Source organism: Mustela lutreola, chromosome 5 (assembly GCF_030435805.1).
Source record: "Mustela lutreola isolate mMusLut2 chromosome 5, mMusLut2.pri, whole genome shotgun sequence".
In the NCBI taxonomy this organism is placed as follows: domain Eukaryota; kingdom Metazoa; phylum Chordata; class Mammalia; order Carnivora; family Mustelidae; genus Mustela; species Mustela lutreola.
The window spans coordinates 42,500,813-42,518,676 of NC_081294.1; the positions used below are offsets into that span (position 1 = coordinate 42,500,813).

Here is a 17,864-nt window from a genome sequence, read left to right on the forward strand (position 1 = left end):
AACACTATAAAAGTAGTGTTTTTATAAATAAGCTCTGTAAATCAGAAATTTCTGGAATAGAAAAATAATCTTTAGTTGATATTTCCGTTTTGACTTTCTCTGATGTGCACTTCACGTTTGTGCTTTAATAACTTAGCTTCAAACAAAAAGTCTAAGGGCAATGAAACAGAATTTGATCTACTATTCAAATGATACTCCGAGAAAAGTTACTGGATTTAAACATTTACAGAGTATCATATAGTATTTATTTCTAACTATCTGAAAGTGCTAAAAGTGCAATGTGAAGTATAATTAATTCAATTTTTTATTACTCTATCATATAATCTGACTAGAATTTGATATCTCAGATGATCTTTCCAGCAGCTGACCTTGGCTTAACAAATTTCTATATCTAACTAATGTCATTTAAGGATCCACATAAAGCAATGATTACAGAAAATGCCTTTTGTATTGTATTAACTCAATACATTTTGTACTGTAGTAAATAAACCCTTGTAGGATTCATTAAAAAAGAAAAGTTTTCTTTTAAAATTTAAAAATAGTAAGAAGGAAAAAGTGTCTTTCTAGCCTCATTTACCAAGCAACCACTGAAAGCTGGGGAGATTTAAAAATTAAAAAAAAAAAAAAATGCAGATTTCTGGTGTACCCCTAGACCTTCCAGAGAGAATCTCTGGGCTGGGGACTGGAACTCTACAGAATGAAACAAAACACTGGTGCTTTCCAAAGTCAACTCAAGTTTGCCAATCATGGTGCTAAACTCATCTTTGCCCTTTATTTTTCCCAGTCATCCCATGTTATTCCTTCTAATTCTTGCTGAGGGAGTTTGGATCATTCGTTAAAAAAACCTTATATGTGGAGTGCCTGGGTGGCTCAGTGGGTTAAGCCTCTGCCTTTAGCTCAGGTCATGATCTCAGGCTCCTGGGATCGAGCCCCACATCGGGCTCTCTGCTCAGTGGAGAGCCTGTTTCCCACTCTCTCTCTGCCTGCCTACTGTGATCTGTCAAATAAATAAAAATCTTAAAAAAAAAACCCAACACCTTACATGCTCCTTGTGCCAGCATATGAAGCTGTTCTTTTCAGCTCCAAGTCTACCTTCTGCATCTTGCTTTGTGACACAGGATTCTGCCACCCATGTCTCTCTGCTTTGTAGGCTGGCTCCCTGTCAGGTTCATGTCCAATGGAGGGGTTCTAACGGAGCCTAGAAACCTGGAGGGGGAAGTGGCTTGCTCCTGCCTATGAGCTGCCTCTGTGTTTGTGTATATGTGTGTCTGTGTGTGTGTGTGTGGGGGGGGGGTGTTCCTGTGGGCCTCACTCCAGCAATGGTTCTTCACCCAGGAAGGGACAATACCTGTTGCAGTTTTAGACTGTATCCTAACTGATGTATCCTCATCCAGGCAAAGGTTTGGCTTTTTATTTCTCAGTTTTAGGTAAGACAGAGTCAAATCTATTACTCAAAGGGCAGGTGGGGAGGGTATGTGGAGAAATCTAATGATAAAACTATAGAAGAGAATACTGTATCTTGTAACTATTAAAAACAATGCACTTGAAATTTTTAATTAACAGGGGAAAATATTTGCTACTTAAATGGAAACAAAGATTAGAAACTGCTTACAGAATGATCCCAATGATGGAAGAAATACACAGAAGGACAAAGACCAAAATGTTATCAGTGCTCATCTCTGGCAGTGGGATTTTATTTTCCTTCTTCATGGTTTCATATATATATTCTGCAAATTTCTACAGTAATTTTTTTTATAAACAAAGAAAAAAATCACCTTAAAAAATCAAGATTAAAAAAACTGGGGTCTGTAAGTGGACCTCCTACATTAGCTAACTGTACTATGTTGGGGGAGGGGGTCACTAAGTGCTCACTCACTCAGGATCGTCCTGAAAGTCCTGGGGTTCTGCCAACTCATCATACTCCGCTGCTGCATCCTTGCCAGCTAGGACGAGCTCTTTGGGAGGCACCACCACCTGCAGAGTAAAAGAGAGAGGGCTGCCTCAGAATGGGTCAGTCTGTTGCAGGACATTCACTCCACAATATATGACACAGTGGTATACCATCCTAAACATACAGAAGGAAGTTTCAGGAAACAGAGTATTACTTCACTTATACAGAGTTTAAAAACTGTTAGGAACACAGACATTTCTAGTAAAAGTACAAGAACAAAGAACAGTTAAGCAGCAGTCTTCAGACTAAGCCTTATGTTGTAACTAGGCCTCAACTTTGCTATGTCAGAGATTAGCAGGTAATGATGTCAACCGCATTTGTAATTATGGGTACGAATGAGGATGGGAGGTATAAAGAGAAAGATAGCAAGTCTACAAACTGGGGTACACATCAGGCACTTATTTCTGTCTCACAGAAACAGATTATTAGTGTACTAAAAAGAGCAAGGACAGATGAGTGTCATCGCTCTTTGAAAGTGATGCTAATAAGTGAAATCATTAAAAAGCAGAAGGAAAAAAGAAAAAGGAGATAAAGAAATTTCCTACTAATAAGTATTTTTTCAATAATAGCTAATTAAAGATATAGGAATCACTTCTATCAATTTTTGTTGTATCATGCTGAATTATGAGTCAATAATAGATTACCCATTGAGTAAAGTTCTTGATCTAAAATTTCAAATACTAGATGAATCACCAAGTAACAAAATGAAAAAAAGTCACATTTTGTTCATTCAATTAACATTTATAGAAAGTCAAAATCACCTATTTTAATATTTAGTGCTATGTATAGTGTATGTAAGTGGAGGGCATCTAGCGGAAGCATACCAGCATTTAGAAGGGTATGTTATTTCCTAGGGTCTTGAGGTCTGAGCAGGAGTCAGACAGAGAGATGCGGGTATATATGTCAGGAAATGGCACTCGAGCTAGAAGAAAAGCAGCTGCAATTCCCACCGCATCGGCTTGGAGGATATGCATTAGTATGTAGAATTTAGAGAATGCTAGATTTGGGGATTTGGGGAAAGGTCAATCTGGAAGATCAGATGGGGGGGGACCACTGAGAACTGATTACGCTATGTGAGGAATTTGGATTTTCTCCCTAAGTCAGAGGGATGCCAAATGATCAGTCTGCCATTATCAGAGTTAGATTTTAGAAAGATCACTTTGGAAGCAAGACAGATGACAGGCTGGAATGACAGTGGGGGTGGATTCCGAACAGGTCAGCAAGGACATTACTGGCACAGTACAGGTAAGAAAGGATGAGATCTTCAAACAGGGCAGTGGCAGTGTGATTGTGCATAAAATAAAACGAAAAACAAAGCAAAACAACAACAACAAACACAGGGGTGACTGCGTGGCTTAGTTGGTTAAACACTGCCTTTGGCTCAGGTCATAATCCCAGGGTCCTGGGACAGTTTCGGGCTCATTGATCAGTGGGGAGCCTGCTTTTCCCTCTGCCTCTGCCTCTCTCTCTCTCTTTTTCTCCTTCTGTCTCTCATGAATAAATAAATAAAATCTTAAAAAAAAAATAAATTTGGGAGGTGAAATCAAAAGAAACTGACGATTGCTTGAATGTGGAAATGGAAGACAGTGTGGAGTCCTTTAAGCTAGGTCAAAAGGCCCCTCGAGGAAAAGTCACGGTCCCTCAAAATGCTCCTACCTTAGCAGTGCTGTTGATGTCATCTGGGTCCCCCTCCTCGCACTCCAGCAGCGTCACGTGGGTGAGGTTCTCCACTGGATTCGTAAGCGTCAGGAGGACCTGGCTCTCCTGGGGAAGAGAACAAGCCTCTCTCAGACATGTTCTACTACTGCCACCTAGGTCCACTTTCTTAGTTGCTGTACCACGCATTTCACAAAATCGTCACCTCCTGCCCCTGCCCCCCATTATTCCCGAGCAGTAACATCCACCTCTACATCACTACATTCTCAAAGTGCTTGCAGATTCCTATTCTACTAATTTATATTAGGCTATATATGCCATGGAGTTCCTTAAATTACATGAGGAAATATGGCAGATCCTATAGAAAGGGCCAGGTACTAGACTCAGAAGTTCTGAGGAATGTACATTATCTAAGTGATTAAAGTTTACAACTCTTGCTCCATCCAGTCCTCCACTTAAGGACTCCTTAGCAACAACTTAAGTCTGCTTAGTCTCAAAGTCCTCCTAAAGCATGAGAGCCACAGGATAGCCAGACAGAGAAAAAAAAAATCATCAGGACTCTAAAAGACTTTTAAGACTTCTTGTCCCATAATTTGCCCTTGTTTGGTACTTTCTTGAGGTTAGCAAAATCTTTCAGATGAACGTGGACTCCATAAGCAGCATGAAAGGAAAGAACAAAAGGGGCTGTTGCAGAATATTCTACACTCATGGTGGGGGTGAGGAGGCATAGATAAGGAACTCAAAGAAGAGAGGGGCTGTGGTAAAGAAATCCCGTTGATTCCTCGTATCTGATACACGCACACACATGGGATGTGGAGAGTCTCCTGCTGGAGAAGAGCTAAAGATGTCTGTGGGATAAAACATCTTCCTTCTTTCCCCACCCATGAGTTCATCTTTACATAATCTACATGCTGCTCCTTCTAACCGTATGTCAAAGATGCTGTTGCCAAGAATCCCAGCTTAAAGAAGTTAAAAATCCCAATCCCTTTATGACTTCAAACTTTCTTTTCTTTCCCTTGCTCCTGAATCTCATGCTACATACACATAGCCGCAAACACACACACACCCGTGCGCGCGCACACACACACACACACACACACACACACACACATTTCTTATCAGTTCTTTATCTTCCTGCTAATAAGCAAAGTACTAACCTTCATGTAGCGAAGGTTGGGAATTGACATGATTCTCACTTCTGGGATATAATTGCTATGTGTGAATAAAAAATATATTAATGTCCATTGAAGTCTCTTAAAATCATTGTTACTTTCCTTTCAAGCGATTTCAGCGAAGATTTCTTCAAGTTAATCAGAACATGTCAGAGAAAAAGAATTTCAAAGAATCATACCATCATAATTAAGAATTTAAGACTTATGAAACCAACGGCTGAGTTCTTTCTGAAATTGTATGTACACTTCTACATAGAGCCTATATATCTGTGTGCATCATGGTAGATATCTTCCTTATGTATTTGTTAGATATATTTTTTTGAGATTTTATTAATTCATTTCTGTAAATCTAAAAGGCAACTGGTTATAGGACCCAAAACTGACTTAGTAACACACTGCAGAGGTTGAAACACACTACCACAAACTTATCAAATACTTTCATAAAGCACTGTGTGCTAGGCAATGTTTTAAACACTTTAACTTAATCTCCACTGTGACTGCATGACAGAGGTGTTATTACCATCACCCCCGTTACAGAGATGAAAAAACTAAGCTTGGAAGAAGTAACTTGGTGAATGGTCAGAATTCAAACTCAGGCAGTGTAGCGCCAGGGTCCTTCCCCTTAACCACTGTTTCGCTGCCCAAGAAAGACAACAGAATACTGTACTCACATGTGCTTAGTCTGAACTCAAAATCACCCAGGGTCAAATCTCAGCTTAGTGTTTGTGTACCTTTTCTTTCCTCCAAAGACAACAGACCAGCATTTCTCGACATTCTTGACTGCTGGAAGGACTTATTTTTAATTGCTGCAGAATATTCTACAACCTCAGTGTACTGCAATTTAATCAACTATTTGTTAATGGTTAATCAGTCTGACACTGAAATTGTTTTTAGCTTTTTGCCATTAAGATGGTACAATACACATCTTACATATGTATCTTTAGATACTGGTGGTTTTGTTTCAACAGAATAGATTCCTGAGATGGTACTGCTGGTTTAGTCTATGTAACTTTGTCTTGACATTCCAGATCACTCTCCAAAAAGACTCTAGCAATCCACAAACCTACCAACAAAGTATGCAAATACATTTCCCCACATGCTCAACAAGCACTAAATGCTCTGTATTATTTTAAACTTTTCCTATCAAGTTTCAGCATCTTTCCATGTATTCACTGACCATTTGAAATTCCTCTTCTATAAACTGCCCGTTCAAATCCTTTTGTCCCACTCACATTTTCATCTTTCCAATATGTGGGAATTCTGTCTTCCAGGGACATTAAATTTTTATCTGTCATGGAGTAGCAAATATTCTTTCCTGCTCTATTGTCTGTCTCAGGATTCTGCTGTCAAATATATAAATGTAAAAATATATGTAGATTTTTTTTTTTTTTACAATTTATTTTTTTTTGCTAAGGGTCGGCTATTTTCTTCTTTAGCTGTTTCTGGGTATCCTGCCTTACTAGTTCCCTCTAAGCATTTCTTGCCCTGAAGTCAAGACAGTATTTTCCTAATTTTTCAAAATATTTTTGATAACTAGTTTTCATTCACAAAATTCCCTTCTATTGACAAGTCCCAGTGAATTAACACTAATAATTACTTTTATCCCACTCAATGAACACTGTTGCAGGGATCCTCTTTGATTTGTTCTACTTGGTTATTTTTTTTACTTAATATCTTGGATCATTATCAAAACTAGGTACATTTTAACTTGCAATCAATGACCAGTGTCTCTCTGTCCAGTAACTAATTAATAATCACCACCCAGAGACCATACCATCACTGTGTCCCTGATGCAAACACCCTTGATTCTAGGTAATTTGTTTTAAAGTTCATGGTATAGAACTTGAAACCTAACCAGAAAAAACAGCAAGATAATTCTGATGAAGTTTTTCTTTCTTTCTTTTTTTTTTAATCCCAGAGTAAATACATTTTGTTGAAAAAAGTTAAAGAACAATAACTAAAAACACTGATCCCAAAATACTCACACAGCAACCAGCTGGATTTTGAATTTGATAGATGTTGGATTAAATTCTGGCTTGCTCAAATTATGTTCACATTTCTAAAAAGAAAAATTTATAGTATGTATTAGAGGAAAACAAGAAAGAAAACTCTGCTGGATCCATAGAGCTACTAAATTCAGAAGGACAGCACTGACTTGAGTTTTGTTTTGTTTTATTCTGCTATAAGACCGCATGTTCTGATTGCCAAAATTTGCAAAAAAGATGATGCTTTGGACTTCTCTGGACATAAGCAAGAATCTAACAGATACTATACCTTTGCGGTGCTTAATAACTACTGAAATAACAACAACTAACATATACTGAGTACATACTAAGTGTGCTGAACCATATGCTCCTTAAGGGGATTTAAACATGACACTGACTTTGTAAGGTAAGTGTAGGTACCAAAACTGTTATTGTCCCCATTTTACACATGATGAAAATGGGGCACAAGAAGGGTAAAGTCATCTTACCCAACGCCACAGAGCCAGTAAGAATTAAAGCTGGGTCGGCACCTGGGTGGCTCAGTCAGCTGAGCATCGAACTCTTGGTTTAGGCTCAGGTCATGATTTTTGGATCATGGGACTGAGCCCCAAGTTAGGCTCCACGCTCAGCTGGGAGTCTATCTGAGATTCTCTCCCGCTGCCCCCCACCTCATGCTGTCATGCTCTAAAATAAATAATCTTTAAAAAAAATAAAAAAAGAATCAAAGCTGGGATTTAAATCCAAGTAGTGTGATTTCATATCCTATGCTTTAAAATACAGTAACAATTTTTTACTTTCTTTAATGGGTACTACATACACTTGGTTAAAAAATTTCTTAACAGTACAAAACAGGGACCGTGTAAAGGTACCCATTACTTGTCCCCTTGTCCTCCTCCCCAGAGTCCTACCAGTATCTGTGTTTTCTCATTAATAGCCTGTGCACATACAAGTATATACACACATTGTCTTTTTTATAATAACAAAAAAAGGGAGTATTTTATATACTCTTTGGCCCTTTACTTTTTTCATTATCTATCTTAGAATTCTATACCAGCACACACAGAGCTATCTCTGTATCTTACTGTAATCATTTCTGTACCTTATTCAACTATACCCACACTGATGGATATCTGTGACGTTTCCATGATTTTGCTACTATAAGAAAGGCAGCAACGAGTAAGTATTCCTGCATATCAGTCATTTCCCATATGTGTTAACTTCTGCTAATCTGGTTAACTATCAAATGGTATTTCACTGCAGTTTTAACAGACATTTCTCTGATTTCTGTAGGAGTATCTTTCATGTTTATTGGCTATTGGGATTTCCTCTGCTGTGACTTATATGTTAGTATTTATTGGATCTTCATATACTGACTGGAGTATGTTTTCCTTACTAATTTGCTTAAGTTCTTTACATGTTCTGGACACTAATCCTTTAATTATATATCTTATAAATTACTTTTCTCAGGTTATGGCCTATCTTTCCTTTGGAGTGCAGGTACAAGTTTCACTGTGTCAAATATATAGCATTGATTCCTCTACAGTTTGTGCTGATTTGCCTTATTTATGGAATACTCCCTACCCAAAAGTCAAAGATTTTCCTGTCTCCTTCTAGAAGTTTTGCTCTTCATATTTGCTCATTCATGTTTCTAATGTTCCAGGGCACCTGGGTGGCTCAGTCAGTTAAGCATCTGCTTTCAGCTCAGGTCACAATCTCAACGTCCTGGGACTGAACTAGCATCAGGCTCCCTGGTCAGTGAAGTTCTGCTTCTCCCTCTGCCCATCTCTGGGGCTCATGCACTCTTCTCTAATAAATAAAAATTACCTTAAAAAAAAAAATGAAGTTTCTAATGTTCCTGAAATTGACTTTTGTGAATGGTGTGAGACAGAGACCCAATTTTATTTTCATGTAATTATTTGACCTAGGAAAATCTAACAGGCTATTCTTTCCCCAGTGATATGCAATGCTGTATTTGGTAAATACCAAGTTTTCTCTCACCCATTAGTCTGTTTCTACTTTCTCTACTCCGTTCCAAGTCTGTTAACCTATATAAATGCATATCAAAAAAAATTTTTGTTTATACACACACATACTTGTTTTCCTTCCTGCCCTCCCTTCCTTACACAAAAAGTTGTGTACTTGCCACACACCCTACTTTTTGCATTTAAAAATATATCCCATATTAGTACATTCCTTTTTAGAGTTATAGTACTCACTTCATGGATATACCATAATCTGCACATTTTGTATTTGTGGAAGTCCACCTACCCTGAAATACATGGATCAATAGGAAACTGCTTATTTACTTTTGATAAATCTGGTGAATTGTACAGCCAACGTGAATCTTGTATAACGTCTTATGAATTTACATATTAAAATTTACTATCATTAATCTCCTTAAAGGAATCAACTTTTTGTTGTATTGCTTTTTTTTTTTTTTAAAGATTTTATTTATTTATTTGACAGAGAGAAATCACAAGTAGTCGGAGAGGCAGGCAGAGAGAGAGAGGGAAGCAGGCTCCCTGCTGAGCAGAGAGCCTGATGCGGGACTTGATCCCAGGACCCTGAGATCATGACCTGAGCTGAAGGCAGCGGCCTAACCCACTGAGCCACCCAGGCGCCCCTGTTGTATTGCTTTTTTATATTTCACAGTGGTTTTCTGTTGTTCTTTTTTTTTTTTTAAGATTTTATTTATTTATTTGACCGACAGAGATCACAAGTAGGCAGAGAAGCAGGCAGAGAGAGAGGAGGAAGCAGGCTCCATGCCGAGCAGAGAGCCCGATATGGGGCTCGATCCCAGGGCCCTGGGATCATGATCTAGGCCGAAGGCAGAGACTTTAACCCACTGAGCCGCCCCTTTACAGTGGTTCTTAACTCATTAGTATCCTCTTCCTTCATGTTTCCTTGTGCTTACTTTGCTATTCTTTTTCTAACTTCTTGAAATGTCTGCTGAAATCACTCATCTTTTATTTCTTCCTTTCTAATATACAGGTTTACTTCTAGGCATGGCCTTAGCTGTGTCCTATAAGTTTTCCTCTACAGGAATGACTAATTCCTAATTTAATTGCACTCTGATCAAATAATAAATTCTAATAATACCATCTTTTGAAAAATGTTGAGGGGTGTCTGGGTGGCTCAGTGGGTTAAAGCCTCTGCCTTCGGCTCGGGTCATGATCCCAGGGTCCTGGGATGGAGTTCCACATTGGGCTCTCTGCTCGGCAGGGAGCCTGCTTCCCCCTCTCTCTGCCTGCCTCTCTGCCTACTTGTGATCTCTATCTGTCAAATAAATAAATAAAATCTTTAAAAGAAAAAAAAAGAAAAAGGTTGGGACTGACTTTATGACCAGTATACAGTTAATTTTTATAAGTGTACTGTGTATACTTGGAAAGAATGCATATTCTGCAGATAACTGGGTACATGTTTGTTCTCTTGGTTACTAAGCGAAGCATGTTTAATTTCCCCAAATCATGTCTAAAACAATGTAGTTTTCTCCAATGTTTTGGTATTTTGAGTCTACATTATTCAGTGCATATAATTTTAGAACTGTTACATCCTCTTTGTGAATTATTTCTTCCTTTATGAATTATCCCTCCATTTAAAAATTTATTATTTATACAATCCAGCTTTCCCATTTATCTTCACTTCCAATCTTTCTGAATTCTGTTTCTTGTGATTAGCATAGAATGGGCAGGCATTTTGTTGGTTTTCTTATTAGTCTTTTAACAGAAGCATTTACTTCACTGGCATTTATATAAATACTGAAATATTTGGCTGTAAATCTATCTCATTACATGCTTTCTATTTGAACCACCAGTTTTATGCTCTTTTCCCTCTGTTCTTTTTGTACATGGCTTTTATCAAGCTGAGGAAGTTCTGTATTGCTGTTTTGATCTACAAGGTTTCTTTTCCATGTTCTTTTGGTTTTCTTCTACAATGTATTTATTGAAGAAATTCAGTTATCGGTTTTATAAATTCATAGAGGCTGGATTTTGCTGATGTTTCTTCTTTATTCCTTTCTTTTAAATTATTTTATTACTCCTCTTTGTTGCCTCTCTATCAGCCTGAAAGTCATACATTCTTTCACTACTCTTCTAGGGGTTAGTGCTATGAATTTATTGACCTTCAGGTACCTCATTTTCCACATGTGTAGAACAGGGGTAACAACAGTACCTACATCTCATAGTTGTAAGGATTTTTATCTTGAAAGCATTTAAAATGGTACCTGGATACCCAAGTACATTCTCTATAAGCATATTTTATATTTATTACATTCTGGAAGTTTCGACATTGGCCAGATATCAATGTTTATTTCATTCCTGCTTTTCTCTGGTACAAACGGCAACTCTACAGAATGGAGTAATTACCCGACAGCGCAGGGACCGTTTGATCAGAAGATGTTTGTGACGAGGATAGAGCTGTGAAGCACAGACTGGCTGGAAGTCAGGCTGCAAGAGGCGCTGCTGAAGGGTGGTCACTAGCATGAAAGGCAGAAACCAGGCTTAGTTTACAATGACTCACTCAAAATTAGACTTATGAGATAACACTTGAAACAACACTTCCTTTGTGAACAGTCCTTCCAACACATGAAACAACACTTCCTTTGTGAATAGTTCTTCAAAAAACTATGACAGAGAAACCTGACATTTTAAAGTTCTTCAAGTGATTATATCTATTTCATTTGTTACTGGATTTATGTTACTACTAACAACCATGACGCCATCAAAAATCTCAAAACTCAGGGCATATTGGTAACAAAAGCAGAATTAGGTGTAAAATAGAAACCAAGGGGAAAAAACGTAAAATATTACCCTCTGTTAAATTTACTGGTCTTGTATAGTAATCTTCAGGTAGAGGTTCCACTTCGTCTACAGCCTGAGCTGGCTCAATCTTTATCTCTTTCTGGTCCTCTCCTTCTTTAAGGCTAAAAGATAAAAAACACTAATTTCTCAAAGGTCCATCTGATCGCCTTCAAAGTCTATAATATCAGTAACTAAAGTATTCTTCTATTGCAGAACATTCTTTCTCTGTTGGGGTGTTTTCTAAGCATGACAATCTTCTTCCCCAGTAGCAAGTGTTTTATGTCACATTCTTCTAATTCATTTGGATACCCGCTTTTCTCCTCAAAGTCATTTAATGTCCAAACTTACGACAGTCCGGCAAGGGTACTGATGGTTGCACCAGCTCGTGGTCGCTGAAGCCTGGTTCCAAGACCATATTTGTCCTAAAAAGAGTTCAGAAATTCCAATTACAAATACTACATTTATATATCCTATTTACCACAAGAAAGACTTTTGGGTGGGCCAGCATGAGAAGCTCAGGGAAATAAGCAAAAAAAAAAAAAAAAAGCTAATTTGAAAGCTCCTTTTAAAGAAAGTAATTTGTAGCCCCACATCATCTTATTTTTAAAATAATTAGCAAACGCACCAAACATGGAAACTAAAACTACATTAGTAGAGTAAAACTGAACTAAATGATTTTTTTAAAAATCACAAATATCTAAAAATATCTAAGCTATGACTTAGACCAGAACTATGTGAAGTGTCTATGGCAAATGATGAATGTCTTCTTGGAACACCAGCGATCATCTGCTAACTTCTTCAGGGTTAGCAAGAATCATAAAAGAGAACTTACCACTACATGAATAGTGTGTTGCTGTAGGCCCCCAAATAGCAGCAGGTCGCAACAGAGACAAAAAAATGCAGCATAAGACAGAAGCAAACTCATACAGCAGGCAGGTTATAAGGGAAGCTGGAAGAATAATGCCTTTAATTCAAACTCCTCTCCTACATACACTAGGGCATATGCTGATTCTACCACCAGGCTATTCTGAAAATTTCATTTAGACTTCATTAAAGTCTCTGGTAATGTAGATGCTTTGCATGTCTTAATGTTTTATTTTGTTCTAAACTAAATATTTTTATATGGACCCCACCAATCCTTAGGGATTCAATGGCTTAACTAATTCTCATACAGAAGCAGTATGACAAGTTACATTTCCTCAGCTGTCAATCTACACTACAGGATTGTTGTGTGAAATATGTGAAAAGTTCTTATTAGAATAGTGCCTGACAAACCACTGTCCTTCAATCAATGTTATTTATTCAATGTCAACCTGCTCGATCCCAAGCAAGCATACAGAAAAGAAATTGTTCTACGAGAGCAAATAAAACGTAGGGGACAATAACAAAAGCTCCATATCCTCATGTTTTGCTTCTGGATAGCACACAGACTGTAGTCAATGACTTCTGTGAAGAATTCCTATCAATGACACTGGCATGTATTACTATTTATTTAACCATGCAAAATGCACTGTGTAAGAGTCAGTGTTCTTCACACTGGAAAACTACAGGAAGGTACCAGAAACAATAATTTGAGCTGGGAACCCATTACTATAGGATATCAAAGGTGGCCTACCTGTCTAATATGAAATAAAATCTAACACTTGCCTCTCTTCCTCTGTAGTTTTATCTACAAAATTAAACACTAGCCCTGGGGAATAATCAGAAGAGAGAGGGCAGTGATAGAAAAAGGAACACAAATGTCCTTAAAACTCAAAGAACTCAAATAGAGTGAATGATATGGCAAAAGCCTAACCGCTGGACTTAACTACCTATGATTTGAGAAACCTTTCTCTGCTACCCATCATTCAGAAATCTAAGGTCAGTGGCCACCTTCTGAAATGGTCACTGTTCTCAAGACACACAGGCCTTGTGAACAATGAACTGCACACTCCTTTTTGTACCAAGTCCTCACCGAAAAAGCCAAAGGCATATAGTTTCTACGCCGTGCCAGTTTCTTGCGATCTCGTTCAACCTTCTCCTTCTGAGCAAGCTGCTGGTAATATTCAATCAGTTTGTTCATCTGTAAGACATTGAAGACACAGTAACTGTTTTCGTGAGGAAGCTAACAGGAAGTATGAAAAAGTAAGCGATGACACTTACTGGACACGAACAGAGAAGGCAAACTACTACAGTGGGCAATTTTGCCCTTTTCCTCAAAAAGAATTTCTTTTCATTACATTTCTCTGTATAATTTCAGAATTAAAATGGAAACTTTAAGTTTAACAATGGGAAGAAATGGGTAATGTAAAGGCTAGGAAATTTCATGCCCTCTTGTTTTACTTCACTTTTACTTTTTACTTTTTCATTTCCTTTTACTTCATTACTTATTTTGCCCTACAACTACTCCCATTTTTTCTGTATGGCCACAGGTCTATTTCTTTCTTTCTTTCTTTTTTAAAGATTTCATTTATTTTTTTGACAGAGATCACAAGTAGGCAGAGAAGCAGGCAGAGAGAGAGGAGGAAGCAGGCTCCCTGCTGAGCAGAGAGCCCTATGTGGGGCTCGATCCCAGGACCCTGGGATCATGACCCGAGCTGAAGGCAGAGGCTTTAACCCACTGAGCCACCCAGGTGCCCCAGGTCTATCTATTTCTAAGAATGTAACATTTTGTACTGTGTCTTCTCCCCCACTCATTTGTTTTCATTTTTAAAATATATCCTAATCCTAAAAGTAATACCTGTTAACTGTGAAAACTTAGAACAACATTAAACAAAGCAAAACTTCTCTTTTATCTCTTGTGCCCAAGTCACTCTTCCCCTCATAAAGGTATCTGCAATTATTAGCTTAGGTATCTTTCTTACACACTTACACATATGGGTATGTGATTACACTTTGCACACATTAAAACAAAAACCCTGTGTATAGATACATAGCTTTTTTATGTCTGAAAAAAGTATTTTTCATATAGGGGAAAAATATATTATTTTATAACTTTTTATTTCACCAAAAATAAACACATACTGTTTTCTTTTTCTGAGTCACAGCCTGACTACAGAACTAAAGCTACAACTAGGTTTCTCTATCAACTTAAGCCAGACTAGAAAATACAGCCATTGTGATTTAATGTCTTATGAGAAGCACTTTCTGTGTGAAACAGACACCAAAATAACATCACAGATTTCTAAGCATATGCCATATCCATGAATAAAATGGAAGATCATCAGTCTTTTTCTCCATCTCTTCTTAGTTCATCCTCTCTCTGATGACGCTTTACTTACCCGTTGCGTGTGAGGATTTTCAGGTTCCTGCCAACCACCGCTAGCTGCAAAATAAAGGGGCATTAAACAAATTTTCATAACTTGATATTTTTATTTTCATAAAAACAGTTCATCTGCAGGCCACAAAATGAAATTTAAAAACACAAAATCACAGAACTTCCAAGAAAGAGTCCTATGAGTTATATAGACCAGAGCACTCACAATGAAATTTTCATTAAAAATAATGAGGGTGACAAAGATAACAGCCCCACCACCACAACTAAGACATGCATAGCTTCTGTGACAAGCATCTGAAATGTATTACATTTCATTTTATGTAATAACTGTCTGACATGGGGATTCTTCTTATTAGTCTCACTTTACAAATGAAACTGAGGCTCAGAGAAGTTAAATAGCTTGCCCAAAGATAACTTGTCTCACAGATAGTTAAGTGGTAAAGCTGGGATTCAAACTCAAGCAGCCTGACTCTTAAGACCCTGCTCTTATCTGTAACACTGCAATTTCTATGTTCTATGACCTTGATTCAGAGAATTTCTTATGTAAGAAACAAACAGCACAAATCACAATGGAAAAGGTTATTCCAGAAAGCTAAAAGTAAAACCATGACAAATACAGCTGAGTCCTGAAAAACATGGGTTTGAACTGTGAGCTTCCACATATATGTGGATATTTTTCAACAAATACAATATAGCACTGTAGCTGCATTTTTAATTTTTTCTAGTTTACTATATTACAAGACTATATAGATACAATACATACAACTTACAAAGTATGTGTTGTTCATCAACTGTTTATGTTATCAGGGAGGCTTCCAGTCAACAGTAAGCTATTAGTAGTTAGGTTTTTGGGGAGTCAAAAAGTCATGCAGATTCCCCACAGTTGGGGGTCAACACTTTAACCTTTGCATTGTTCAAGGGTCAACTGTATATCTCAATAAAGCTAACCCTCAAAAAAGGGGAAAAGTAAACTACAATGAGATACAGTTTTACAACCATCAGTCTGGAAAAATGAAGTAAATCCCACAACACTACAGCAGCCAAGGCTCTGGAGCAACGGATAGTCTACTCTTATGCATAAATCAGCTCTGTACTAGGAGCAGAATGCTAAGAGAGAAAAGTTGTAGCAGGATACATATACGGTGTGTTTCCATGTGTTTCATATTGAAAAAAACATGTTAGTGGCTACATGCATGCATGGACACCAGACACCGATAAACACAGGACTGGGGTGGTTACTGCTCCAGGAGGCTGAGGAAGGGACTCTAGTGGGGATAGGCTACACAAGGGGCTTACACTATTTGGGTTACATTTACTATCTGAAGCTGGGTGATAAATACATGAACGTGTATTATCTATATAAGTAAAAATAACCTTTTTTCAAAACACAAAGGACGCTTGTTAAAGGTGATGCTACACCTTGCAAGAAATGGAAACGACATCCTTTAGTATATTAATATTTTAAAGGTTGCCTTACTTAAGACAATCACGAAAATAATTACGTAAAAGAAATGTTTTACTTGTAATATTTTAAAAAATCTAAATGAGTGTTTTACCTAATTGCTTTAGAACTGGCAATTTACTCTGAAGAACACTTTGGGAAACCTAACTATCTCATTTCTCTGCACATTAAAGACACAATGGCTTACTTATAAATAAACAAATAGTTCTGAAGTGGTTTCAGAGCTTCTCAGACACCAACAACATCATGAAAGTAAAAATTATCTGTACTCTTTAAGAGTTCCTACTATTAAATTATTGTCAAGATACTCTAGAGGAAAAAGATTTCTAGAAGTAAACACAGGTTTTAAGCTCTGAAATATATATTCTCCAACCTTAATGGCTCATAATCTAAAAAGCATAAAACATTCTCTTAAGGGTTAACACTGAGAAATCTATTTGGATTTCTGGGCCTTGTTTCTTTACCTTGACAACAAGAGACAAAATATAAACACAGAAAAATATGTTCCAAAAAAAATACAATTCAATTCACTGAGGTGTATATACTCTGCCACTCTGAGGTTGTTTTTCATATTTAACTTACATTCATAAGTAAATTCAAACAGCTAACTTGCTATAGTGATATTAAAACACACATTTACTGACAATCTAAACGTGCTATAGAATCTTTCTAATAAAAATCACATTTCAGGAAGCATCTATCCATCAATGAGCAACAGTTGAGAGCTCAAGCATTCTAAACCAAAGAGCAAACTCAACAGAATCAAGGATTGAATTTTTAAGAATAAAGAAACCTGACCCATATTTATTTCCAAACTGCGTAAAAATCAGTAAGAAGTTTGTACTTAAAGTCCGTCTTCATTTTAGTTATGTCAACTGACATGAGTTAATTATGGGCTTCATCACAGACTAGTAAGTTGGCTGAAATTTTAAAGATTGTATTTATTTATTTCAGAGTGAGAGAGAGATAGCACGAGCAGGGTGGCAGGTGGAGAGGGAAAAGCAGACTCCCCACTGAGCAGGAAGGCAGAACCCTGGGATCATGACCTGAGCCACAGGCAGATGCCCAACCAACTGAACCACACAGTTGGCCCCCAAGATGGGAATTCTTAACAAGTCTGAAAAGTTTCAGAAAGTTGAATGAAAATTCAGAAAGAAAAAAAGACAATGGGGAATTAGCAATGCCACTATTTCTATAAAAAATAAATTGCAACTCAAGATCTTGAACTGACTTAAACAGTTTCTACTCTCTGATGTTAACCATGGAGTACAGGAAATGTAAAAATAAAGGAAGTTTCCCAGTCAACAAAACCAAAAGACAACCGACAGAATGGGAGAAGATATTTGCAAATGACATATCAGATACAAGGCTACTATCCAAAGCCTATAAAGAATTTATCAGACTCAACACCCAAGGAACAAATAATCCAATCAAGAAATGGGCAGAAGACATCAACAGACATTTCTGCAAAGACATCCAACAGACATATGGAGAAAGTGCTCAATATCACTCAGCAGCAGGGAAATATAAATCAAAACCACAGTGAGATACCACCTCACACCAGTCAGAATGGCTAAAATGAA

At 37.4% G+C, this 17,864-nt stretch overlaps 1 protein-coding gene across 2 annotated transcripts in view; it reads right to left on the reverse strand.

Moving 5' to 3' along the window:
• Positions 1-17,864, reverse strand: part of DCTN4 (dynactin subunit 4) — a 30,322-nt gene that overhangs the window by 3,183 nt on the left and 9,275 nt on the right. Inside the window, exons 4-13 of one of the 2 annotated variants that reach the window (XM_059174059.1) lie at positions 14,824-14,867; positions 13,518-13,625; positions 12,396-12,416; positions 11,912-11,985; positions 11,573-11,685; positions 11,129-11,238; positions 6,765-6,838; positions 4,765-4,819; positions 3,608-3,715; positions 1,877-1,974 (exon numbers count right to left, since the gene is read on the reverse strand). In XM_059174059.1, the coding sequence (XP_059030042.1) occupies positions 1,877-1,974; positions 3,608-3,715; positions 4,765-4,819; positions 6,765-6,838; positions 11,129-11,238; positions 11,573-11,685; positions 11,912-11,985; positions 12,396-12,416; positions 13,518-13,625; positions 14,824-14,867 (805 nt within the window). The remainder of the gene's footprint in view (positions 1-1,876; positions 1,975-3,607; positions 3,716-4,764; positions 4,820-6,764; positions 6,839-11,128; positions 11,239-11,572; positions 11,686-11,911; positions 11,986-12,395; positions 12,417-13,517; positions 13,626-14,823; positions 14,868-17,864) is intronic. The other variant, XM_059174060.1, reaches the window with a different exon arrangement.